Here is a 24,764-nt window from a genome sequence, read left to right as displayed (position 1 = left end):
CACTCTCTCTGTTCATCTAAAGCCTCACCCCATGAAGCACTGCACATCATCAAGGCCATCCAGATGTCAAGCAGAGAGGTCCCGCTTGCACAGGGATGAACAGACTTTTATAGGGATAATCCAGTGCCACCAGTGTCCCCCGAAACCTGCCCGTCCTTGCAGACAAAATGCCAGTTTCTGGGCACATCCCTGCATGGCTCCAGCCAACGTGAGTGGCTCCCTCCCTGTTTCCCCAGTGAAGGGCTGTAGTTTCCTCATCCCGTAATGCCCAGGACGGATGGTCCCGTGGGAAGCCGTCCTGGCAGGACCGGCAGGCAGCAGTCAGCTCTGGCACCGGCTCCCCGGCCTCTGGGGAGCAGCCAGGCAGCGGGAGGAAAATTCTGGGCGTTGCTGGCATGGACTGCAGCGCGTCCCTGGGAAGGCAGGTGAAGGGGACCCATGTGCTGGGTGAGCACAGCCGGCTGCCCCTCGGCACAGGGGGCAGCGGGGGTGCTGCGTGCCCTGTTTGCAAGGCACCCGCGCCTCCCGTTCAGATTAAACCCCACTTAACCCCGTTTTTCTCCCCCTTTGCAGAGGGGCGAGGGTGAGCAGTCCCCTTCCCAGCTGTGCCAGGCTGCCGCTCACCCCGGCACCGCTCACGCAAGGGTGAGGACGGACACACGGTCATGCACAAACTGCAAGAAGCAGTTTAACCTCAATCCTGCAGCGTCTTGACCGTCCTGCCCACAGTCTGTGCTCACTGCAGAGCTGCGTGGCACTCCTCGATTTCCTGGAGGCATCCGAAAAAACCCTCCCAGTCCCCATTCCCACCCCCATCGGTTGTCCCCACGCAAACATCCCCTCTGATGGCCCCAGGGATGTGGCCCAGCCCTACGGGAGAGCCAAGCACCCAGAAGGTCCCCGCTGCCTGAGCAGCAGCACCGCTTGGTGGACACGGGAGAGAGTTCACAGCAGCGCCTTGCCCTGCCCTGCCCTGCCCTGCCCTGCCCCGCAGCAAACACGTCACTGTTACAACTTGAAACCAAAGCGACAGCTGTCACCCAGCCCTTTTTGCCCTTCTGGGCTGCAGCCAAACCCATGCTTCCTGTCTTTCACCCCAGCGATGGGGAGTTGCAACAGCATTTTGGTACCCGAGACCCTGACAGGCATCATCACCATCACAGTATCCCCGGCTACCCACATAACTGATGCAAGGGATCCAAAAAATAAGGGGCAACTCATGACCGAGGCATTCGCTGTGAAGTGGGGATCACTGGGGCGGAGGAAGGAGTGTCAGGAAAGAGACTCATTCCCAGGGCAGCAGCATGGGGAAGCTGCAATTTTCAGAGGTGACCTCATACAGAAGTGAAAGAAGGTTACACAGGGTGAAAATGAAAACATAATTTCCACTAAAACCAGGAGCTATTCAGCTCCCAGCCTTCTGAGTGGTGGAAAGAGGCTACAAATTAAGTGTGGTTCTGCCGTAAGTGGTAAAAAATTATTTTATTTCGTTACTAGTTCTTGAATTCTGTATTGCAGCCCGTGGCTTCACCTGCCAGCATTGATACCCACATTGAACAGCTCATCATACACATGTGAACAAGGAGGAAGGGCATGAGTGGGATTTTAAATAAAGAACGTGTTGTTTACTTGCTTGCTGGTAGGAGAAAAAAAAAAAAAAAAGCACATGATAACAGCTTTTCCCTGATCACCTATGTCTCTGCTGCAGGGGACCTGGTACCCAGGGACACCATGGGGACCCAGAGCGGGTGGTTCAGGAGAGCCCTCATGCCCTGAAACATCTCCTTCCCAGCGCCTCAAGAATAGCAGCACAACCCTTGCTCACATTGCACCAGTGATGGCCATAATATAGCAAAGCTCCAGGCCCAGCTCGCTGGGGTCATTTTCCACTCCACTACAGGGTCACCTAGGGGCAGTGGTGGTCTTTGGGGTGCCTGGAAATGGCAGGAGTGGGAACACCTTCAGCCTCTGCTTTCTGCCTCACCCCAGTATGCTGTGGCTGCCCATGAAAATAACCTCCCCTTTGCTCCCCGATCCCTCTAGTCTGGCCCCAAATCGCAGCACTTGATTCCCCCGGGAGAGAAGAACAGCAACATCTCAAACCACACTACTGTGGAGTTTGGTGGTTTTTAATGGTAATTAAAGAAATCAACAGGGTACAGTTCAGTTTTGAAATACAAGTGCAAAAAAGGGTACAATATAATGTTTTCTGTACATTTCTACAAAATATTACATACATCCCATCCTGAAGTGGTACTTCACACCCTGCTGCGCCCATGAACCACGTATGCCCACCAGCTGTAGCTTTTCCTTTTTATGTGCAGGACATCAAGCTAACACAAAGCTCCAGCTGGAGTCTTGGCAGTCATTTTTAGGGCCATGATAGGTAAATATAAGGGGTGAACACAGGGACCTTTCTGCCCAGCATGCCCAGGAGTGCCAAGCCACCACTGTGCCCTTGGGATAAGTGGGCAGCATCACCCCTACTGTCATTCGCAGCTCACGGCTGCTCAGAAAATGCCTTTTCTTGCTGTGGCTTGGTGTTTTCCCTATGTCTGGCATCACCTACCTCTTCATACCCTGTACAGTGTGCCCAGGTCTAGCCCTGGCGAACACGACTCCATTTTAACCACAGCATCTTCTTGAGAAGAAGTCAACCAGGCTATATAGCAAATAAATTAAACCCTTCCTCCCCCCAAAGCTCCCACACTGATGAGGCTGTGGGACCCACATCAGTACCCATCCTGGCAGTCATTGTCATCGTAGTCAGCAGCAGGTTTGTGCCGGAGAGCACCTAGCCGCCGCTTGCGACTCCCACTCTCCAGGCTCTGCAGTGAGCTGTCATCCCCATGGCTGCTGGACTCACGGGTGGCATCCTCCTGGGAGTGGCTCTCTTCGTCATCATCATCCTCCTGGGACTCACTGTTGTCGCTCTCTGGGGACCTGCTGTCCTCGCCTGTGTTGTCCTCTGGGCTGCTGTCATCCTCTGGGGATGCGCTCTGGCTCTCGCCTGATGTGCTTGGCACGGAGTCGGAGTCATTCTCGTCCTCCCGTGACTCCTCCACAGTGTCCTCTGTGGACTGGCTCTGGTCCTCATCATCTTCCCTGGACTTGCTCTGGTCACCCTCTTCTTCCCCAGACTCACTGTCAGGCATGGATGGCACACTCCTGTCCTCAGCAGACTCCCAATCCTCCTGCCCTTCCCAGGTCTGGCTGTTGCTGTGCTCGTTCAGTGTGCTCACTACATCTGGGAACTCCTGTAGTTCTTCTTCTGACTGGTCATCAGTACCTTCCCTGGAACTGCTGTCCTCATCCTCCCTGGAGGGGCTGTCCTCCCCATCCCCATCCTCCCTGGAGCGGCTGGAGCTTTTTTCCTCTGACTGACTGTCAACAGGCTCTTCTGACTGACTGTTGTCTTCCACGGATGGGCTGTCTTCTCCAGAGTCAGCATCCTCCACCTCCGGGGACCTGCTATCACCCTCCTCCCAGTGGTGGGAGCCATCCCCCTGGACACTCTCTCGGCTGTTCCCCAGGGCACGGTGGCCAGCACGGCGCACCTTGTAGCTGCTGCCCCAGCTGTCGAAGGCAGAGGGGTCGTCCCCCTGCATGGCTTCGTCCTCGAAGTCATAGCTCTCCTCCTCCTGGCTGCTGCTGCTGGCCCCTCCCTGCCTGTAGTTCCGCTCATACCAGCTGCCCACGTAGCTCCTGTACCGCCGGTAGTCTGCCCCAGCGCTCTCGCTGCTGCTGCTGCTGCTGCTGTCGCCGTGCCCTCTGCCAGCCCCGGCATCCCCGCGACCAGCATCGCCATCAGGTTCACCCGCCCCGTCGGCACCAGCCACGTAAGTAGGACCTTCTCCCCTCTCCTCTTCCCTGTTCCCATCGAAGGTGTCGTCCCCACTGTCATCCTCCTCGTCCAGGAACCCGCCGGCGTGGGAGGGAAGCCCATTGGCTCCAGTGCCGTAGTGGTCTCCGTTGTCACCATCGTCAGCATCACGTGCATCCCCCTCCTACGGAGGTGACAAACAGAGATGAAGGCTAAGGCTTGCAGGTCACAGGCACTATCAGCACTGCTCACCACACAGGCCAAACTCAGCCTTGACCAACGCCGGATTTGGGGTCAAGGGAGCTTTCCTGGCAGAGCAAAATGTGCCTCTCCACTCACTCACCAGGAAACCAAGGTTGTTCCCATTGCGGGCACTTGCAGCCTCGTGGTCCACCTGATTCACGTGCTGAGCCTGCCCAAGATGGTCTCCATTGTCTCGGCCACTGTGCTCACCGAGCTCCTCATCCACAGCATTCCCACCCATCAGGTCCCCGGCAAGGGCATTGTCCCCCCTCTCCACACCAACAGGAGGATGTCTGCCAACTCCACCATCGAGGAGGTTGCCCAGCTTGTTGACGTGCTCTTCGTTTGTTGTGTCCTGGAGGCAAAACGTGACATGATGCTTTGGTTTATTAAACACCAACTACAGCATGTTTTTACTGCTGCTGCAGGGCATCATTCCTAAGCCACGCAAGTGGTCAAGCCTTTTTCATTGCTTGCACCTCAACCCTTCAGGTATTTCTGCTGATACAAAAAACCCCAGTAGCCACCAACAAAAGGACAACTCAGAAAAGCCCAAACTGTGACAGTTCAGAGCACAGAAACTCCCTTTTCAGGGCCAACACAGGAGAAGGCATCAGGTAAACCAGGAACATGCTCAGGGAGGCAAGTCAAAATGAGGTGAAACCAACCCAGCTTGAAAAGACCGAGTAGATGGGCAAAGCTCAAAGATCTGCAGAAGCAGCAGCTCCCCTCCCAAGTCCCTGGTCCAAGGATGCCTGCCCAGGGCTGGCTCCCTGTCCTAGACTTGCTCCATGAGTGGCTGCTACCTGCGGGACTGGGGCACCTCTGGCTTACCTCCTGCTGGGTGCTGGAACGGGTGGACTCACGGCCAGGCACCTAAACACATCCAGGAGACATCTGATCAGTCATCAGTGCACCTTGGCTGGGCCAAACCGATGGGGTTTGGGTGGGAGTATCAGCCCAGTGTGTACTTACGGGGTGAGCGCTGGCCACGGCCCAGAGGAGCAGCACCAGGAACACAGCCACCCTCATGTCACTTGTGGTCCCTGTGGCTGCAACAAGGAATAAAGTATTTGCACACCAGAGCAAAGCATTTGCACCTGCCTCTGGATGTAACTTGGCCCCACAAAGCCCTTCCAGCTGATACAACCTTGCCATCCTGGCACATGGTGCTCAGCCTGTCATGTCATCAAACAAGCCCAGGATTTGTCCTTGTGCCACCTCCTGGCACCTCCTGTGCAGAAACCTCCCTGTAGTTTGGGATTTGAAATACTTGGCTGTGTTCTGGCAGATTTTTTTGTCTAAGCATCATGAAAGAGCAGGAAAGCTCTCTTGAACCTCTTGTTCCCCCAGTAATGTCCGCCCATCACCCAGCTGAGCTCAGTGGCTGTGACAGAAACCAGCACCACAGATGGGCAGCACTGTAAGCCCACAGGCTGCACAGCTGCACTTCCCACCTGGAGTGGTCCCCACAGCCCTGTAAAATCTCCCACCACCCCAAAGTGGAGCATCCTGGTAAGGTAAGCCCATGTAGAACTGCATCCCCAGAGGCCCCTGGGTCAGCATTCCAGCAGCACTGCTGCCTGGCAGACAGGTAAGGCAGTTGGGGCTTTCTTCCATCTCTGCTCTCATTTTCCAAGTCCCTTGAGCAGCCCAGCCCTGCATTATCATGAGTCACACTAACTGCACTCTGCATCACCCTGCACCCAAAACGCAGGCACACTCCTCATTTCTTCCTTTACAAACCAACTCCTACATCTCAGCTTACAAGCCTTGTGCTTTCTACCAAAACTTGTGAGGAAATCTACAACCCCTCTTCCCAAGCACTGCCATTGTCACTCCAGGCAATGCCAGATCAACCCAAAAGAAACCAAAACTTTTACCTTAAGGTGTAGTACAGGCCCACGTCTCCTCCGGTGCTGGGGATGGGATGAGCTGGCTGCCTGTGTTGGGATGCTCCGGGCTGTGTGCCCTAGCGTGGTCATGCAGGCATTTAACCTCTGGCCAGTGCCAGCCCCAGGCAGGGTGCAGCCAATGGCACCAGCGGGCAGCGCTGCCACACGTGGAGGTGTCACCAGGAACTGGCCTCCCACGCTTCCTCTAGCCTCCTCCAGGACGTCGGCCCTAAAAAAGCTCCTTGTGGTTGCAGGATGACGAGACGGGCTGGCAGTTAATGACTGACTGCACTGGCCCTGTGTTTTGACTGCTAAATTTATTCCATTCACACACTTCCCGCCATGACACACACAAACAACTACGGCGTCACCCACGCCAAGCACTGGACCCTGTCCCAGGGATGGCATCCTCCTAACCTGTGCCCTTGGGAATGGTGTTTGCCCTGTGCCACGGGCCAGGGTGATGAAACTCACAGGGGATGATTACCCTGCCAGGTCTCAGCCTTCTCCTGTACCTTGGGGCAGGAGCACAAAACCATGATGGAAGGAGAGGACTTGTCTATTTTCATGCCCGCACAGGCAAGGGAGAAGGGAAATACTAAGTGGAGATACATACAGAGCATCTCATCCCCTCCAAGGAGGAAGTGTAACACCCCAGCTCTCATTCTGGCTACTGGGCAGAGAGGAGGTGAAACCTCTGCTCTGGAAAACACAGGCAACAACACGTGCACATGCATATGGGCATGTATATGCAATTCTATACATACGAACACATATACACACACTACATATACCCCAGGGTTTCTTGGTGGTAGCATGGACCACCTACTCCAAACAGCACTATGAGGCAGCAGCACACAGGGACCCTCCTCACTCACAGGTATTACAAGAGGAAGTTTGCAAGCCTCCACAGGTGACAGTGCGACCACAGCTCTCTGCCCGTGTGGTGTAGGACAGGATCAGTATGCCCCAGCTGTATGCCTGGCTTTTCCTTCTGCCCCAGCACGGGCAGAAGGATGGCAGCTTCCTTGCCTGTATTTTGCCATTGCTAAATCTTGTGTGCCCACAACAGCCCCCTCTGCTAATAGAAACACGCTGCATGTGCAAGCAGGTTGCTTTGGAGCAGGTGATGCATCTCTGGTCTGCCAGCTGGGCTCTCCCCACAGTCACCTGCAATGGACCCTTGGTGGAGGGTCCCAAATTCCCAGAGGTGGGCGTAGTGCCCAGGGAACATGGGCAGGCTGCAGCTTTACAGGGATTCACAGGAGATGCTGGCACTGCAAAATAAGTGGCTGAAGGAAATTTGAGCAATAAGGACTGAATCAGGGCTCCGTAAACCGCGGGTTATCTGAATTTGCCCAGGATGTACCATCTGTAGACAGCAGCATCCAGAAAGCATGACTTGTGCTGTGACACCACTGTGGCTGGACAGAGCACCTTGTGAAACCAGATTTGTCAGCCTGCTGTTGTGGGTGCTGGCTTAATTTCATTCTCCAAAATCTCCTGCCTTCTCCCCCCATCATCACCAGCCATGTGTGTCTGCTCTGTGAGGACCGCAAGGTGCCATGTGTGATGAGCATCTTCCTCCTTCCCCCAAGCAGGGAGGTCCCACTGCTTTCCCCATGGCCCCTCAGTCTCATGGTGGTCACCACTGAGCCACTTACTCTCACTCTCACCTTTGGCAGATGTTTTCCCTCTTCTTCCCTACCTGACCCCTGCTGCAGCTACCGTGGGATGTATTTTCCTTTTGACCTGGGACAAAATTATACCCCTCTCCCCAGCCAGATATGAGTTCATGTTGCCAACCTTTTTTAGGCACCTCCAACAATTACCATGTTTTGTTATATTTTTTTTGTAATGTCAAACCTGCATTTAACTCAGCCCCCAAAGACCTGGTGCTGCCTCACATCCAGGTGCTGTGGTGGAAGAAGGAGATAAACACCAAGCTGTGCATTACCAGCTCTTTTATGACACAGGTCACCCACTGCCCCATCAGTCACCACCCCAAGGTCACCTCCCTCTCCTCCTGAAACACCCACAGCACCAGCATACCCAAGAGTGTTCACTGTCAGCACCCCAACCTGACTCTAGCTCCCTGTAATCTCCTATATCCCTGGCTCAAAAGACTGAGGTCTGTCCCCCAAATTCCTTCCAGAGATCATCCCACACCATCAGCTAGACTACCCAAGCAGATCTGCCTATGTTTTGCAAGGAAAGGAAACCCCAGTCCACATATTGTAAACTTCCAATTAACCTTAAAAAAACAACCAACCAAACAACAACAACAAAAAAAACCAAACCAGGATTATTGTTACATCAGAGGTGAGAAATGGACTGAGGGTGGGCGAAGCAGCTGTCTGATGGGTATTTCAAATGTCACTGGGCATTTCCCCAAGTCCTACTCTCCTGAGGCAGTAGGTCCCTTGAGATGGCTGTGATGGAAAGCAGTGGGGCGAGGAAGATGTGGGAAACTTGGCCAGGCTAAAGCTGGCACCCTCAGGCTACCAGGGATAAGGTAGCCAAGTCAGAGGGGACTGGCAGAGCGGGTAAAAAGATGCAGGAATATCACTTCTCTGTTTGAAAAGCTGGACTGTGCAGTGTTTATGAGGACAGAGAAGAGAAATAAGTGCAGACAGCAAGGAGGGATTAGAGATGCCAGAGCCAAGAGAGAAGCTGGCACTGCAGAGAGACAGCTGACAGAGGAGGCACATAACAGCTGCTCTCCTCCACTGATTGAGACATCTCAGCCTTAAAAACTCAAGAAATTATTATTGTTCAAAAAAACCCACCATTCCCTCTATTTTTTCCAGTCCAGGGTATTTTCACAGTTCTGATGTTGCCAGTGCACTTCTCTCCTGAATAGACCTGTGGGCTTTGTCAGTAGCATCAAAAGGAAAAGATTCAGTGAATGAACTAGGGCAGGAGAGACTAGGACGAGAGCTGGACTCAAGCCTGCTGACACAGCCCTCTCCCAAACACTCAACACCAGCTCCTACCTTATGGCCAGACCCAAACTCAAATCACTTTGCCAAGCGCCTTCTGGTGACAAAACCTACAATGCAGTGCTGAGGTTTCCATTGGGAGCAGGTGGGAAAAATCTGCCTCCTAAATATTAATTTCTCCCATAAGTGTCATGCTAGCACCAGGAATTATCTAGTGCCCAGTCCTAAGGGATTCACTACCACATTGCTCCTCTAAACAAGCAAGTTCAGCCTTGCAAACCAGCCAGGTTCCCAGGTCACTGCCTGCTTTGCAGGTGGGCAGAGCACAGCTGGTGGCTGCGTGTGCAAGGCGGGAGAAGCAGCCTGGCTTTGCCTCCTCAGCATTCAGGGGGTCTGAGCAAAAGCATCACACCTGTTGCCTGAAGCCTGAGTAAATACGGTCTGCGTTTCACAGCATTAATGTGACGCGTAACACAGTAGCTGGTGATAACATTTTAGGTGTTTGAAGAACAGCACTGATATTCCAACTCCCCCTGGAAGCAAGCCTCAAAGCTACGAATGCTGTAATAAGCAGCAGATGGAAGTCACCAGCATGGTTGTCACAGTGCAGAGGCGTGCACAAGCACAAGGTTTATGCTAGGCCTTTAAAATTTGCTGTTTCTCTTCACTGGAAAAAAGACATCATAGGTGCCTGAGTCCTGGAGCCCTGAATTACAGATGCTCACAGGACCCACCCTAATGCTAGACCTCTGCACAAGACCAACATCCCTCTGCCCTGGCCTCCTGACAGCACAGAGGTAGGATTGTTAATCCACCCTTCTGTGAGGAGTTTCCTTTGCAGTCAGAGAAAACAAGCACTTCTAAGGGGCCAATCATCTGCCCTGTTTTAGATACCTATTTCAGGAGGAAGTGCATCACAGACTGTTTGAAGTCTCTGTGACACTGTTGAAGGAAGGTGACCAGCATGCTGATCTTGTCCTACCAACAAGATGCACCATTCCCTCTCCCAAAACACATGCAAAGCGAGCTCCTGAAACCTCTCTCTCTCATGCCAGCCCCACACTCCCTTTACTTCTGTTTCTAGCATTTTTGTATCCCTCTCTTCTGAGCAATGGGCTCCAGCAAAACCAGCACATCACCTTGACAGTCTGTCGGGGTGAAGGCTGGTGTTGTACCTGTTCTGTGCTACTTGGAAGTTTATGCTGCTTCTTGTTGCTGAGGTGAAATGTAAGGAGCAATATGTGCTATTCACTGCAATATTTGTGTCCACTGCAGCTGAAACAAGTGGCTGGACAGGTACCTTGGGCCATCTCTGCCAGATGTGTGTGACCAAACTGTCAGGTCCTGGAGATCCATATTCATCAGTCACCTTGGCTGAATTCACTAATTTGAGGCCGTGACTTCATCAGCTGTGAACAGAGTGCCTAGTTTCTGCCTGGCCACTGTCAGATCTAGCATGTATTCCTGCACTCAGAGACTACTGCAGCTTGTGCCCCCGGTCAAAGTAAGAGTAGGAACAGAACCCTGGCTCTGCCTCACATCAGGGACCAGTTTTGGCACTGCTGGCGCCAGTGCCAGGGAGCTCCAGTGTCACTGGGCTGTCAAAGGCTCAGCACTGACAGCAGTAATCACAGAGAAAGCAATGGGTAGTTACAGCTCCTAAAATGTCATTCAGACTACAATATCTATTACAATCACTCCCTGCTCAGAATTGAATCCCTTGGGAGGTGGGAGCAATAAGTGTTTGTTAATCACAAGCTGGAACTGGAACAATAACAGATCCTTAACGTGAGAATCTCTCTCCAGCCACCTCCCTGTGCTCACGCCCGGCTCCAACTGGAACTGCGGAGATCTGTGCCAGACACCCTCAAAGCAGCGTGATGTCAGTGCTCTCAGGAAGGAAAATACAGCAATGATCTGGAACCAGCTTTGCCCTCACATCAGCCTGGGGTGACCTGCTCCAAGGTGCAGGTTGGACATAAGGGCAGCTGCACCCTGTGTGCCTGTCAGATGTGTGTATGTCTAGTGAGTCACAGTACCCTGATTTCATTCCTTTTCAGAAGGAAATGACTGATGGAATGGGTTGTATGAAACAGCCACTGCACAAGTGCAAATGGGTAATGCGGAGGCACGGGCTGCCCAGAGTGGGCAGAGAGGTCAGGACAGGGTTGGCAGCCTGAGGGATGAAGACGTCTGTATGGACTGCCAGACCCTCCTCCTGGAGAGCAGTCAGCACTCTTCTGGTTCCTGTACTGTCATTATGGCTCACTTGGTCTAAATTTATTGCTGCCTGGAGTAGCTGGACAGGAAGCATTACCACAGTCCCATGGGAGCCTAGAAAAGCTGGACAGACACCATCAATGCAGCTCTGAGTAAGAGACCAGCAGTAATTTGGCTCTTACCTCCAAAGGACAGAAGCCAGCTTCCAGTGTTTTCTCCACTATGAGCTTCATCACGTGGAGATGCTGAGCAGTTGTGACCTGGGGCAGCCCAGCCTTCAGCCAACCTTCTGGGTGCAGAGTGCACAGCTCCATCAGAGCATCACCACCACTGACCCTGTGAGTGGAAAGCTGGCCCCATAGTCACGGCATCAGCTGCCACGACAAGGTTTGCACACTTCTTGCAGTGTGTCATGCATCAGGCCCCATTGGAAAGAGGGTTATCAGCCCCTTCATCTGGCTTGGAGTAATAAATCATATCTCCAAGTTTGTCCAGTTTGCAATGACTTTAATTCCTGAAGTGCTTGAACTGAGATGTTCTGCCCTAATGCTGACAACATGCTTTTCCTAGCCTTACTCATATATATTTTTTTTAGTGTTCAAAATACTTACTTCTTTAAAGACCTAGATTTGTAAGATCTTCTACTTATTCCCCCAGTAATCAGTTTACCCAGTCCAGATACCAGTTACAGGGGTGGATCAACTGTTCACTGTCAACACTGTGGTGACTTTAATACTCTTCCTTGTTTGATCTATGAGTGAATGAATAAAGATTTTTTCCCCCCTACTTGTTCTTTGTAATTTTGTACCAGTCAACTTAAATGAGCAGCTGTAAATGACAGACTGAAGTCTTACACAACAGACTAAGCCTGCTGGTCAAATATATTCACACTCTATTACATTTCCAGCTGAATTCAACAGTACACCTCAAAGGAGTTACATATGTGTGATTGCACATGTTAATCACAACCTTTTGACTCAGGCCAGTTCCTCTTCACTGTTCCTCTGGAAATTCTTCTTGTCACTCTGTGCTTTTTTCTGCATGCTGAACACATAGAATAATTCTGCACAGGAGATAATGAGCAGAAATCTTTAAAAAAAGTCTGTCAGAAATGAACACTGGATAAGCGTTGACACTCGTGCACAGAATTCACACTTTTGTATAACCAGTCACAAGAGAAAGATGTGAAAATATGCTTGATAGGCAAGCAGGGAAAACTGATGCAAACAAATGCAAGCAAGGTGTTGTCTGGGGAAGCAGGGTCAAGAACTGCTGCCTATTCCCAACCTGTGTGGTCCCACAGTTGTAGCAGGAACACGACACTCCCTTCCAACTTTTTTAGTAACTTTAGGGCTCAAGTTATTGATGAAAGCTTTCCGGAGGATTTCTAATATTTGTGCCTCTTGAAATGTCTGAAAGCTCCAGCACTGCCTGCCTCCTGAAGTCACGTATGTAACTGCCTGTGCTGCGGGAGCAGCCCTGCTCTGCCCAGATGTAATTACAAGGTACACTCTGTGGCTTTCTGTGAGGAAGTGGCATCACCACCTCTATCTTCCACCAGGCACGTCTCCAGAAGCAGCCCAAACGGGAATGCAAAGCCATGAAAGGACTTCCTTCGTCTGCCCAGCCCTGTGGGAGCAGGAGGATCCCTGGAAGTGTCACCCCAGCTAATGTGCCGGAGCATCCTTTATCTTCAGCAGGGTCTTGGCATTATTCATTGAAGAAATCAGGCGCAAATCACAAAACCTCATCCAGCTCACCCATAATCCTCTCACCATTGTAGGTTCAAGCACTTCACTACTCAGCCCACATTCAAATCTCGCCCATGCCCACAACGATCATCTCTTCATATGACTAATGTGCTCCACCAGGTAAGCTCATATCTTTCCATTCCCTCCAGCTGAAAATAAATGGAATAAAGGGAGGTTTCGGTTTGATTCACTTCCCCATTTGTTTTTCCTTTCAATGAAACCAAAACCCAAAATAAACCTAGTGAGAGCTGGCTGAGCATTAACACAAAGGGTGCACTCAAAGAGGCATCATCAAAAACACTCAGTTTTGTGATCTTTTCAGGAAAAGCCATTCCCATTAGTAAACCCTGCCCATGCTGGCTGTGTGCTGTAGCAGGGCAGCCCCGTAGCCTGACATCGCCATTCCCATCCCCAGCTATAAGCTTTCTGCTGAGCTGGGCTGAGGACTGACACCAGCCAGGAATTGCTCTGAGTTCTTCCCTCCCCACCTGCAGTGTGTGCTGTACTAGACTTGGCTGTGATGACCATTTCTTTGACCAACAAGGTGCCAATGGCCGTGATTCCAACACAGTGGTGCAGCATAGGGAAGTGCTGCCATGATGGAGGTCTGGGATGCAGCACGGAGGGACACAAGCATGGGGGAAAGGGATGGGCATGTGCTCAGCACTGAAGACTCCTGAGTGATGCTCAGATCACCAGCACTTGGGCTTGAGCTTCTGGCTTTAGGGGTAACAAAGAAACTAGGAAATACATAGCACTACTGAGAATTTTACACGCAGAAGTATTCCAAATTGCTATTCTTTCTTTCCTTTTGTGTAACTCTTAGATCCTGGTGTAATGGCCGTGAAGATCTTGCTCTACAACGTGTGGTGCTGCTGACAGGCTGGTTTTAATGGCTGTGGACCTCAGGACATGAATTTCTGAGGGAAGACAGGCAACAGTCACAGATCTCTGCAAGGTGGTGCCTCTGTGAAGTGCTCAGTTTGGCCCCAGTTTGGGTTCTGCTTCCCTCTGAGCATAGGAAGACAGGCACTCGTGCCCACGCAGGGGGAAGGTACATCATCCTTTTCCTTCCCACCACCTCATCCTATGGCAAAACTATAATTTGATTCCTCTCCCCTGAGCTATTTTTGGATTTTCAGCACTGAAATTAGTATAAAACATACAGGCAGGAAGTTGTTCCTACAGCACTAGAAAAGGGTATTTGGAAATGAATATCAGTCTTTGATTGAAAGATTAATGTCAAAATCCCTTTTAATAAAACATACCGAAACAGACATTAAAGAAAAACCCTATCAAAGGAATGCTCTACTCGCTTACTTCATTTTAGCAGAAGACAATGGCAACATTTTTATAACTGTACTATGTAATTAACTAGGATTTTCTGCAATGGTAAAGAAATAATCAAAGAAAGTTATTTAAATAAAAGTAAATAGTGAGAAAAATAAATAATTAGAAACTAAAGTTTTATTACGTAAGATACATTTTGAATATCCAGAGTATATCAGACACATCCATCTGGAATTGTCCAGGAAGCCTTCACTCAGAAAGGAATTTGGCATCTGAACAAAAGAGGTGAGAAGGATCTGGATAAAAATCCAAGGAAATAACTGGGAACCAGACACACATCTCAAACCAGCTCAGCTACATTGAGCCTTCTCTAAACCCAAACCTTTGCCTAAAGGGGGAATGAGTCCATGTAAAAAGCCTTGTGTGTTTCTGGTGCTGGGGAGCAAGAGATGATGGACATCCTACGGCATGAGTGTTTCTCTCTCCTCACTCCTCCCTTCCCAAGAGAAGGTCCCTTAAAAGCAAGCTGGCTGCTTATCCCCATCCCAGCTCCCCTATCTCATTGCCCCTTTGCTCCCCTATCCGTGATACAAATCCAGTGACCTGAGCTACCCCAAACAGGCATTGGAACTGCAGTGAAAACCACCAGCCAGTCCAACACTGATGCTGCCTGAGCCCACCAGATATTTATCTCCCTTCAGCATCCTGTTCCCTTCTTGTTTAGCAAATTTTGTTTCGAAATAAGCATCTCTTCAAATACCTTTCCCACTAGAAAACTAAAACATGCTGGGTGTGGATTGCCTTCTAAAACTGCTCCCATCAGGTAATTCACAAGTGGTATTTTTAAACTCCTCCCTCGCTGAACAACAGACATTACACCCACCCACCCACAGACACCTCTTTGTCTTGGGAGGGGCTGTAAGCAGCGAGACATCACACACACACAGATGGCAGATTTGATAGGAGCCTGACCTTCATGCTGTCACGAACAACACAGGCTCCTCAGTATTTATTTCTATTTGAGGAACAGGCAATTGCAGAAAGCTGAGGATGCACACAGCAAGGGAAAAACCTGAAGGAAGAGAGGAGCAGTTTGCCCAGGGCAGAAGCTGGGGGCACACTGCCACGGGGGTGGGTACCAAAACCCTCCTGTGCCCTGCAGACCCCTGAGGGCAGCTGCCCACTGCAGGGCAATGCCTGGCTGTCCTCAGTCAAGCCAAAATGCCCTGAGAGCTGCTGTCCCCAAGCTCCCAGGAGCAAGGGAATCTCCCTGAAATGCTGACTTGGAGGCAGGGTAAGACAGGCCCATAAGCACAGCAGAGCTGGTTTAGCTGTACAAAACCAAACTTGGGTTTTGCCGATTCCCAAGCAAGAGGAAGCCAAAATTAGAGGTGAAATAAGTAACTTAGAGATTATATGGAATATCAGAACCAGGACTGGTTTAGCTGCACAAAGCCACAGTTGGGTTTTGTCAATTCCTGAGAAACAGGAAGCCAGCATTAGAGCTGAAACAAGTCACAGGCTATATAGAATATCAGCAGCAGAACCAGGACCAGATGGCAGGAAATGTTGATACTCCGTGCTAAGACTATGCTGTTCCTGAATCAACAAGGAACAGATTAATTGCAATGTTGCACAATTTTTATGTCTCCTTATGGACAAAGGCTTCGCTTTTTGTCACAGAATCACACAATCCATTAGGTTGGAAAAGACTTCTCAGACCAAGTCTAATCTATGACCCAACACCACCTTGTCAACTAGTCCATGGCACTAAATGCCATGTCTTTCCTTGAACATCTCCAGGGGTGGTGACTCCACCACCTCCCTGGGCAGCCCTCACTCTTTCTGTGATGAAATTCTTCCTAATGTCCAACCTAAACCTCCCCTGGCGCAGATTAAGACTATGCAGACTATGTCGTCTCATCCTATCATTAGTTGCCTGGGAGAAGGGGCCAGCTCCCATCTGGCTACATTTCAGGTAGTTGTGGGGAGTGCTAAGGTCACCACTGAGCCTCCACTTCTCCAGGGTAAACAACCCCAGGTCTCTCAGCCACTCCTGGTAAGAGTTGTGCTCCAAACCCTTCACCAATTTCATTGCCCTTCTGTCATCACCAAAGATCACAACACTTAGTAAGTAAACAGCCTTTGCAAATTCCTTTGTAAGTCTTGACATGCTTTTTACATCAGATTCCTCATCACAAGTGGATATGTTTTGGTTTTTTCCATTTACATTTGCTTCATGGTGTTCCCAAACAGCTGCAGAGCTGCTTAACATAGCAGTCAGGTTCAAAATCTAATTAATTAAGTGGCACCCATCCATAATATGAAATGTTTTTACCCCCTGCCCTGACACTTAAATCCATCTAAAAAGTCAGAGTACTTAAAGCAAGTATTCAGCGGAACATCAGAAACGAGGAAGATAAGCCACAAAGTCCAACGCTATTCCAACATCAGATGCCACTGCATAGCTGTCTGCTGCTGTGTTACACTTCCCCAAAAGCCTCTGACTGCACTGTGTGTCTGAAATGATTAAGAGAAATAACTACCTGCTCTTGAGCCACACATGGAGATTGCACGACTTGTGCACTGTGAGTGCTTTCACCAGAACTGGCCTTAAAATGCTCACACCAACCTCCATCTCTGTGTCTCGCTATTAAAGCAAATGCACACTTGAATAACAGGGCAAGACAAAGCACATCTCTGCAGTCCCAAATGACAGAAGGGTTCAGGTACAGAGAAGATCTTTCCAGGTTTGAGCCATGTCTACCTCTTGCCGGCTTAAGGGATCTTCCTGCTCTTTTTACCTTCCTCTTTTTAAGAATTTGGTCTACAAAGCGGTTTGAAAGATACAGACCATTAGCTGAGTCTGTCTGGCTGAAGGGCAAAAATAGCCATCCCTCAGTCTGAGCTTTAAAATAGCTACTCCCCAACGGGACTCAAATGTTCCCCGGCTTGGAGAAATGTTTATTTCTCTCCCTCTTTTTTAAACATTTAATTTCAACTTATGTAGGCATTGTGGTCAAACATGACACAGCCCAGCGCAGCAGCTCACAGGAGACAGGAGGAGAGTCTCTAATACACTACCTGCATCATGCCTTGGAAGACAAAGCCTGATATAGCAGCAGCACATGGGCAGCCTTGTCGGAGCCTCGGCCTGTTTTGGAGTCAGTTCCCAAACATCTTAAGTGCTACTCGTGTCCGTACATTCAGGAAAGAAGAGTCCTGGCTGGCATTTGTTCTCTTCTCAGGCAGAGAAATCACAGGCAGAAATACATTCAGAAGGGCATTTAATACAGATAAAATAGAAATAAAAAGCTGTGATATTAAAAAAAAAAAAAAAAAAGGCAATATAGGGTTTTGACAAATTGAGATTTCTGAAGGATTGGAAAACGGCATGTAATAAAATAAAGGAACTGTAGTGTGCAAGGAGACAGAACTATTGCTATGTGGAATAAAACGCTGATGACAGGGGGCTCCTGGATTAGCGTAAAAGATAAGTTATGCAACCATGTAGTCTCTATGGCTGTTCAATCTATTTTTAGATACAGAACTGACCAAGTAACAGGCCATAAAGAAAACAGAGGAGGACTTTTAACTTAGTGTTTCTGTGATTTTTTGAAGTATTTTTAATGATATGTCACACTTTGTTGAGATTTTTCACTAAAAAACCTCTTAAGAGTGTTGTGGTTTCTCTTTTTATCTTTTTATCTCTAAACATACTACCTCTATCGCCCCCTATTACTAAAAATTCAGCCACTTGAACCCATGACAAAGAGATAACACAGTTTCAGCTTGTATGCATTTATTATTATGCTCCATCTTAAGAGATGCTTGCTAGCCTTGAAAGGACTCAGGGCATTGCTGGTATCTAACTAAGAGGGACAGCCTTTAGAGCCAAAAAAGCTGTGCCAAAAATTAGTTTTTCAGAGTATAAAAATTTTCAGTCCAAATTCAGTGCAAGGAGCCTCCAGAAGGCAGTAAAGTTTTCTTTCTTTTGAGGTAAAAGAGAAGGAGTCATTTAATGAAATTACTTAGTTCAGAGGATGTAATACATATTCATATATGTCATATCTGTACCTATGTATGTATTTTATATATATAATTACCAGTGATTTATTTTCAGTTGATAAATTAATTTAAAAAGAAATGTATCCAAAGATACTTGGGCAAATGTCCTTTTTTTAGAATCTCTAACATAAGACACTTAAAGAGCCACAATTGGACATAAACTGATATTCTCTTGCCCCTCGAAAGATAAGGCACAGAAAACCCCTCACAGTATTCTTTGGTGTGGCACAGCTGAACAGAGCTGGTCACCAGTTGCCTCCTGCCCCCAGCAGTGTCTCCAGCCAGTTTTTTTACCTGGCTAACTCTTCAGAAAACTAAACTCCCCATAAAATGCTTCTACAGTCCACATTAACCCTATCAATTATCTCCAATAGGAAAGGGCAAGCAGTACTTGCCAACATTCCCAGTGGGAGTTGCTGTAGGCTGTGATCTTTTGAGAATCTAAATTATTTATATAGTTATCTAAATGAAGGCCAGGTATCAGAAAGACAAATTACTTGTTGGTAGAATTGCCTTACTAAGGTTTAGGGCTGGACACGCTTCAGTGATTTCAGCCCTCAGGGGCTGAGGTTAACAAAGCTTGGGAAGAAGGATGTACCACCGATAGTGGTACAGAAAGAATGCAGAATTTATGGGTCACAAGGACATTTGGCAGAACTGCCAAGATGAGGAAGAAACTAATAAAGCCAACTCAGCAACTGTCCTGAGCCAGCTCCAACCGGGCAAAAGGTAATTCTGGCAGGGGGAGATGGCAACCACTGACTGAAGAAACCCGCTGACCCCAAAGAAGAGAAAGACTGAGCACTTGTCATGAGAAGAGAGACAATCATTAATCAACAGAAGATAGAATAGTAATTAATAAGATAACTATGTAACTTGTAGCCAATGAACATTAGTGCCTTCAGTTGCTAAAAAATATAAATAGTGAAAGATTTTGGTAGTTGTCTGCTGGCTGTGTGGATTTGCCACCCAGCTGCTGTTTCTATGCAGAACTGTAAATAAGTCAAATACCTCAACTCTGTGCGTGGATCAGCCTCTTGCACATCAGATGAAAGAACTTGTTTTGGACCAATAATTTCACAGGCTCACAAAAGGCTGTAGATGCACCTTTTGTTAAGGAGGTCACACAGAGACTTCCCTAAATTTGTTAATTAATGACTAACATGCAACCAGAGATATGCTTAGAGCCCTCTCAACACCACATAGCAGCAGTCTGTGATCTGCAACAATCTGGGACACCCAGGATCGTGCACATCAGCACTGCACGGTCTGCCCTGGCTTCAGTCAGACTTCAATCAAACTGTTTCATGTCTGTCTGTTGCTTTGTAGTTCTTTTTTTAACCCCCTCTAGTAAAAAGAGAAAAAGTATGGACACATAAGCTAGATACTATATCATTGATATAACAGCCAGTGTACATGCATAGTTTTTTACCTACTCTAATAACCCCACTTGAATTCCAACTTGTTTGCATTTTTTGAATTTGGGGTAAAGCATATTTGATGGAAAAATCAAATTTTATTTGTGAATCAGAACTAGCACAGAGGTTAAAATGTAAAGTACATTTTAAAAAACCTGTAAATTGAACCCTGGTACGTGGTCTGGAGGTGGATGGCTCAACACCACTCTCTTGTGGGCAGAGACCTGAAGGTTTCTGGCTGGACTGAGAATGCAGATGTGCAGACAGCTTCAATAAAAACAAACACCTTTTCACTCTAAATCTGTCTGCCCCACAGTCAGTCATACCCCCAGATCTTTTCTGCTGAGAGAACACAATGAAAAATAGGCATATTAATAAATATAATGCAAAATTCTTCTGAGCTTTTGCTCTTCTTCGTTTAAAGTGTCTGTTTAGCAGCTGTCACAGCTGTGAGTGAGGCACAGATAAAACAAACTATTTCACCTCCCTGTGCTACTCTGTCTTCTTTCTTTCATGTTTTGTTTGTTTTTGTTTTTGTTTTTGTTTTTTTTACTGTTTGCTGCATATTCTCCTTTTAACTCTCCTCTTCATGTAGTTTTTTCCTTCCAAGAGCCATACTCCTCCTCACTGCAGGTTAGATTTACTGGAGACCAGCAGGTAATTTTCACCAGTGAGCACTCACTGAGCCAAAATTTACTCTTAAGGAGAACCCCACATGTCCAGTTTTCCCACCGTAGTGCCAGATAATGCATGACTTCATCATAATAGTGTAGGCTGCAATTAAAGAGCCGAAGTCTAAAGTGAAACTGGGCCTTTCAGGTGAGGCACATCAGTAATTGCACAGCACAGCAACCAAAATGGGACCCACTGATGATGCAGCTGCAGTGATCCGTCAGTGCTTCTCAAGCACATGTTGGTGGAGGCTACATGTTCACTGCTGTCTAAGGGCCATGCACGGATCAGGCAATTTGGGAAATTTCTGGTCTTAACTAATTAAATCAGGCTTCAGTCCAAAGCCTACAGAAATGAGAAAGTGTCTCTCCACTGACGTGGTTGCTGAGATGTGTCCCACATTTTCGGATCCAGAACGCAGGCTACAAGCACAGCACTGAAATACAAATGGAAACCAAAGCAAAGATCAAGCCAGGATATCAGGAACTCTGGGATAATACTGATATTAAATAAATTCATGCTCTTCTATTGTTGAACCAGAACTGATGCATATACTATATATACTATAGCTATATACTATATACTTCAGCTATATACTTCACTGAAAGGTCACCTAGCTGTAAAACACGCTCATGCTCAAGTCCTTCCTCCCAAGTAAAAGAGAGCTGGGGACAGGATACAATTATCCTGTCTCCAAATGAAATCCTCTAATGAGTCACAACAATAATTTCTAGGTTGAAGCTTTCCAGCACAGCAACTACTTGGCTTCCACACTTTACCAGGATGGTACAGCACCTCTTACTGGTGTGAGAACTACTAATCCATCAATGAAAGGGTTTCCAAAAACCACCCTTCCTGACACAGTGGGACTGGCTAAGGACTGTAGTACTGGTACTGATGGCTCCTAGACAAGCTCAGGCCTCCTGATGACACTCAGAAAACAACCAGAGTTCTTTTCTCAGCCAAAGCCCTTTGTAATCAAGCACAAAACCAGAAAATGTGATTTAAGGAAGCATTTTGCAAATATTTAACAGCTTTGATAAACCAGATATAATCTTTCAGCATCCTCAAAAAGAAAACATTTCCTCCCCATGACCCTGTAAGTCCCAAGAAAGCTGTTTAAACACATAAACAGGCAAAGCCTACAAATCACAGTTTTCCAATAATAACCTTCAAGCTCCCACAAATTTCAGCTTCAAGTTTCTGCACAGTTCTTCAGAGTCTGACGCTTTTTGAATTAACAATTTCAAGGCAATGTTAATAGCCATTAACTGAAAATCTTATGAGAAAAAGAGTAGATACTTAGCTAGCATGAGATTAACGTTGGTGTATTTGTCCTAATTTCTGGGAGCCACATGGATAACTTCTATTAGCTGAGAGTCCATCAATATCTGGAATATTTAAAAATCACAAGAAAACCACTTATCTTTGATTCCCCAATAAAGATAATCTGATAGTACAACACAGCACACAACAAAGTTTTGAATAGATAAAACCAATCATCTTTTCTGCATGCACAACAAAAGAAAAAACAAACGTGAAGTTCTGAAATATCCCCACTCCTTTCAGACACTGACTGGCTGACAGACCAGCAGAATTTCAACTCCAATAGGCATGAATTAGTTTCCAGGCAAAGAAGCAGAGATAAAAGAGGAAGGGATTTAAAGAATTTCTCATGGGGTTTTGTCAAAGGTTTTTTTCTGCTTGGTCTACAGAGAGAGAGCTCAGCTGTAATTTCAGCCTCTTTTTTTTTTTTTTTTTTTTTTTTCCTTTTAATTAACTATAAACTTCACAGTTGCCCACATAAAACATGGTTAATTTTTGTACATTTCTCATTGTATCTTGTCTAATCGCCTTCCCAGTGTCTATTACATTTTTGGATGAACAGAGCAGAAGCCAGTCAAACTGTAATTTTACAAAACCACATGATAAAACTTTATCCAAAGTGATTGAATTTCCAGCATTTGCATTACAGTTCTTACCAATCACATGCTTTATTTCCCTTTACTTCAACCTCTCTTCTAATTGTGTCAACATAATATGGAAAGTGTCCTCTTTAGCAAGCCATGATATTGGCAGAATGGGAAATTTGAGGCCAGACCTGCTGACTTTACTCCATACAGCACTAGAAGGGCTTCTTTTCTTCCACTGGTGCATCTGCTTTGTTATTTCTGATCTGACAATCTCCTGGAAAGTATTCCAGTTCAAGTGGAGCATTTTATGGAATAATGGAATGAGAAAACAAGAGGAAAGATTGAACTCTATTAATAATCTTTGCAAAACGAGAAGCCTCTGCTGCAGGCAGGCACCACTGGTAGAGGTTTTCACACTTTTCACCAGCTTCCTCTGTACCGTTGCTATGGCAGACAGGCAGCACAGCCATGGCAACAGCTTCAAAACAGCGAAATCCTAAGAGTTATGCAAGATTCCCCGACCGATGCCGGGTTTTACATTTTTAATTTAAGGATTCTTCCTTTTTACAGGCTTACACGCATCATGTACAGCATTCTGAAACAACACTGAGAAGTTCAACAGGGACTGGCACCCCCTGTACTTTACTGTCCCCCAGACCCACAGTGTGACTGCCCCTGATGATCCCTTAGTTCAGCTCTTCTGGGGCCAGCTGATGTGGCAGAAAGTGTCACACCCGCTCCGCTAGGCTCCCCTCCCCACTAAAGACTAAATGTGTCCTTCCCACACAATGGCCGAGCTCCACTGGCCCAGAGCCTGTGAACACTGAATGGTCTCTCTGATTCAATTAATTCAGCAGAATTATACCAGCCCATTAACCCCCCCTCCCCACCTCGCCTCATCCCATGGAAGCCTAGGATTCCTTGTTTCACCAAGACCCAGAGAGTATCATCCTCCTTCCTTGGAGCTTACAGCACAGCACACTTGCTGACCTTTCACACACCAAAACACTTCTCAGGAAAAGCAGCAACGTTTTGCAAGGCTCAAGGATTTCCAGTTCATCAGTGGCTAGGCAAGAAGGAGCACCTCTTCTACTGCTATGGTACTGTTTCTTCTTTATTTTTAGTTAAAGCCTTAGAATGCCTTATATCTAACCCTCTGCAATTTTTCCCCCACTTTTCTCATGGAAATAGCTGGAGCTTTGTACAGTATCATCTGTTTTAAGGATAACTCTTTTCAGACTGTCTAGAACAGAGATAGATGTTCTTTGTAGAAAAGAAAACACTGTATAGTTATTGTGTTGAGGAAGACCTTTATCTTACTGCTGGAACAATTATTTTTCCAGTGACCCTGCAAAGCAATAAAGCATTATATGGTGGCCACCAAGAGTCAGGCAAAATTCATACCTCTTTCAGAAGCATACAGTCTTCCAGCTGAAAGCCGTGGTGTAACCTGATTTCCCAACACTTGTCACAATCTCCTGAAAAAAAAAAAAACATTTAGGAACAATAGACAAGGCAAAAAAATAGATTTCACCTTCTTTTCCCATTTTGGAGTGGAGAGAGAGAAACTGTGGCTGGTCCTGAAGGAACCTTTCAAAAATGTGTTGGTAGATCTAATGAAAACATGTAGCAAATGTAGCCCATGAAAGAAATGCAGATTCTGGGAAATGCCAAACCCACCGACAGAGTGACACTTCTGGCTACAAAGTTAATTCTCATTTTGACCCTTCTCAAATTAAATCAAAGTAGCTCATTTTGATGTGATCTGGTCTTAAACTACACAGAGCTCTGAAAAAAACCACCAAAACCAAACAAAACTCTAAAACCCCAGACCTCAACAAGTAATAAACAACAAGTAATAAAACCAAATAGTAGAAGGGAATTGTAAGACGTTAAACATCAAGTTAATGTGAACGGTTTATCTAAAAATTGTTCTAACATGTCTGAAAAACTGTTGGTTTGGGTTTGGTTTTTTTTGCATTCAGCCATCAAGGACTTATGCCTAATGGCTTTTGCAGCTGTAAAACTGGTAGCATCAGAGGGATCAATGCTCATTAGCAGCCATTAACTGGTACAGAATGAGTAGAATATTTAATGCTCTGGTATTTATTTTCTAATTACAATTGCTTCTTTTACTCACACCAGAGTAAAAAACTCTGCCTAAAACTCTGCCTTTTAATTTTATATATGTACACAAGTGAAACGGCTTATACATGTATGTAAGAGGTACGCACACACGCTGTCACGAGGGCTTTTGAAACAGACATAAACATAGGCATGTGCTGTACCAGTTGCAATTTAAGAGTATCACATGTACATTTTTGTCATAGAAAGAACAGACATCGCACAGAGAATTTTCCCTCTCCCCACTGATGCTTATCCCCTTGTACACAGATACTTGTACACAAAACTCCATCCACTCAGACAGTTAATGCTGTGATCAACACCCAGATACTAAGACTGTAACAGCATTTATCAGTGAGGATGTGGGCAACAGCATTTCTTGCTAACAAGCCTGACGTAGGACCA

At 47.2% G+C, this 24,764-nt stretch overlaps 2 protein-coding genes across 4 annotated transcripts in view; one reads left to right on the top strand and one right to left on the bottom strand.

Moving 5' to 3' along the window:
• Window positions 1-2,128: 2,128 nt before the first annotated feature.
• On the bottom strand, window positions 2,129-23,705 carry LOC126652292 (dentin matrix acidic phosphoprotein 1-like). Its single transcript, XM_050338989.1, has 6 exons — window positions 23,640-23,705; window positions 5,950-6,190; window positions 5,042-5,118; window positions 4,901-4,942; window positions 4,167-4,421; window positions 2,129-4,007 (listed from the first exon to the last, which is right to left on the bottom strand). Exons 3-6 carry the CDS (start codon window positions 5,096-5,098, stop codon window positions 2,733-2,735), a joined length of 1,629 nt encoding a protein of 542 aa, XP_050194946.1. The 5' UTR covers window positions 5,099-5,118; window positions 5,950-6,190; window positions 23,640-23,705; the 3' UTR covers window positions 2,129-2,732.
• The window catches only part of SPARCL1 (SPARC like 1), a 16,959-nt gene continuing 15,238 nt past the window's right edge, over window positions 23,044-24,764 (top strand). For all 3 annotated transcript variants that reach the window (XM_050338982.1, XM_050338981.1, XM_050338980.1), the window contains exon 1: window positions 23,044-23,335. The gene's annotated coding sequence lies outside the window, so the exon portion shown is untranslated. The remainder of the gene's footprint in view (window positions 23,336-24,764) is intronic.

This window comes from Myiozetetes cayanensis, unplaced genomic scaffold, assembly GCF_022539395.1.
Source record: "Myiozetetes cayanensis isolate MyiCay16 unplaced genomic scaffold, myiCay2020 scf75, whole genome shotgun sequence".
Lineage (NCBI taxonomy): Eukaryota > Metazoa > Chordata > Aves > Passeriformes > Tyrannidae > Myiozetetes > Myiozetetes cayanensis.
Note: the sequence above shows the minus strand (reverse complement) of the source record. Positions and strands in the feature narration are given on the sequence as shown.

What these genes read in the sequence shown, in the direction of transcription:
- LOC126652292 (XM_050338989.1), bottom strand. Translation starts at nt 5,098, where the DNA reads ATGAGGGTGGCTGTGTTCCTGGTGCTGCTCCTCTGGGCCGTGGCCAGC. An exon ending in GTTCCAGCACCCAGCAGGAG is followed by an intron (nt 4,422 to 4,900) that starts GTAAGCCAGAGG and finishes TTTTGCCTCCAG; the next exon opens with GACACAACAAACGAAGAGCA. An exon ending in GGAACAACCTTGGTTTCCTG is followed by an intron (nt 4,008 to 4,166) that starts GTGAGTGAGTGG and finishes TCACCTCCGTAG; the next exon opens with GAGGGGGATGCACGTGATGC.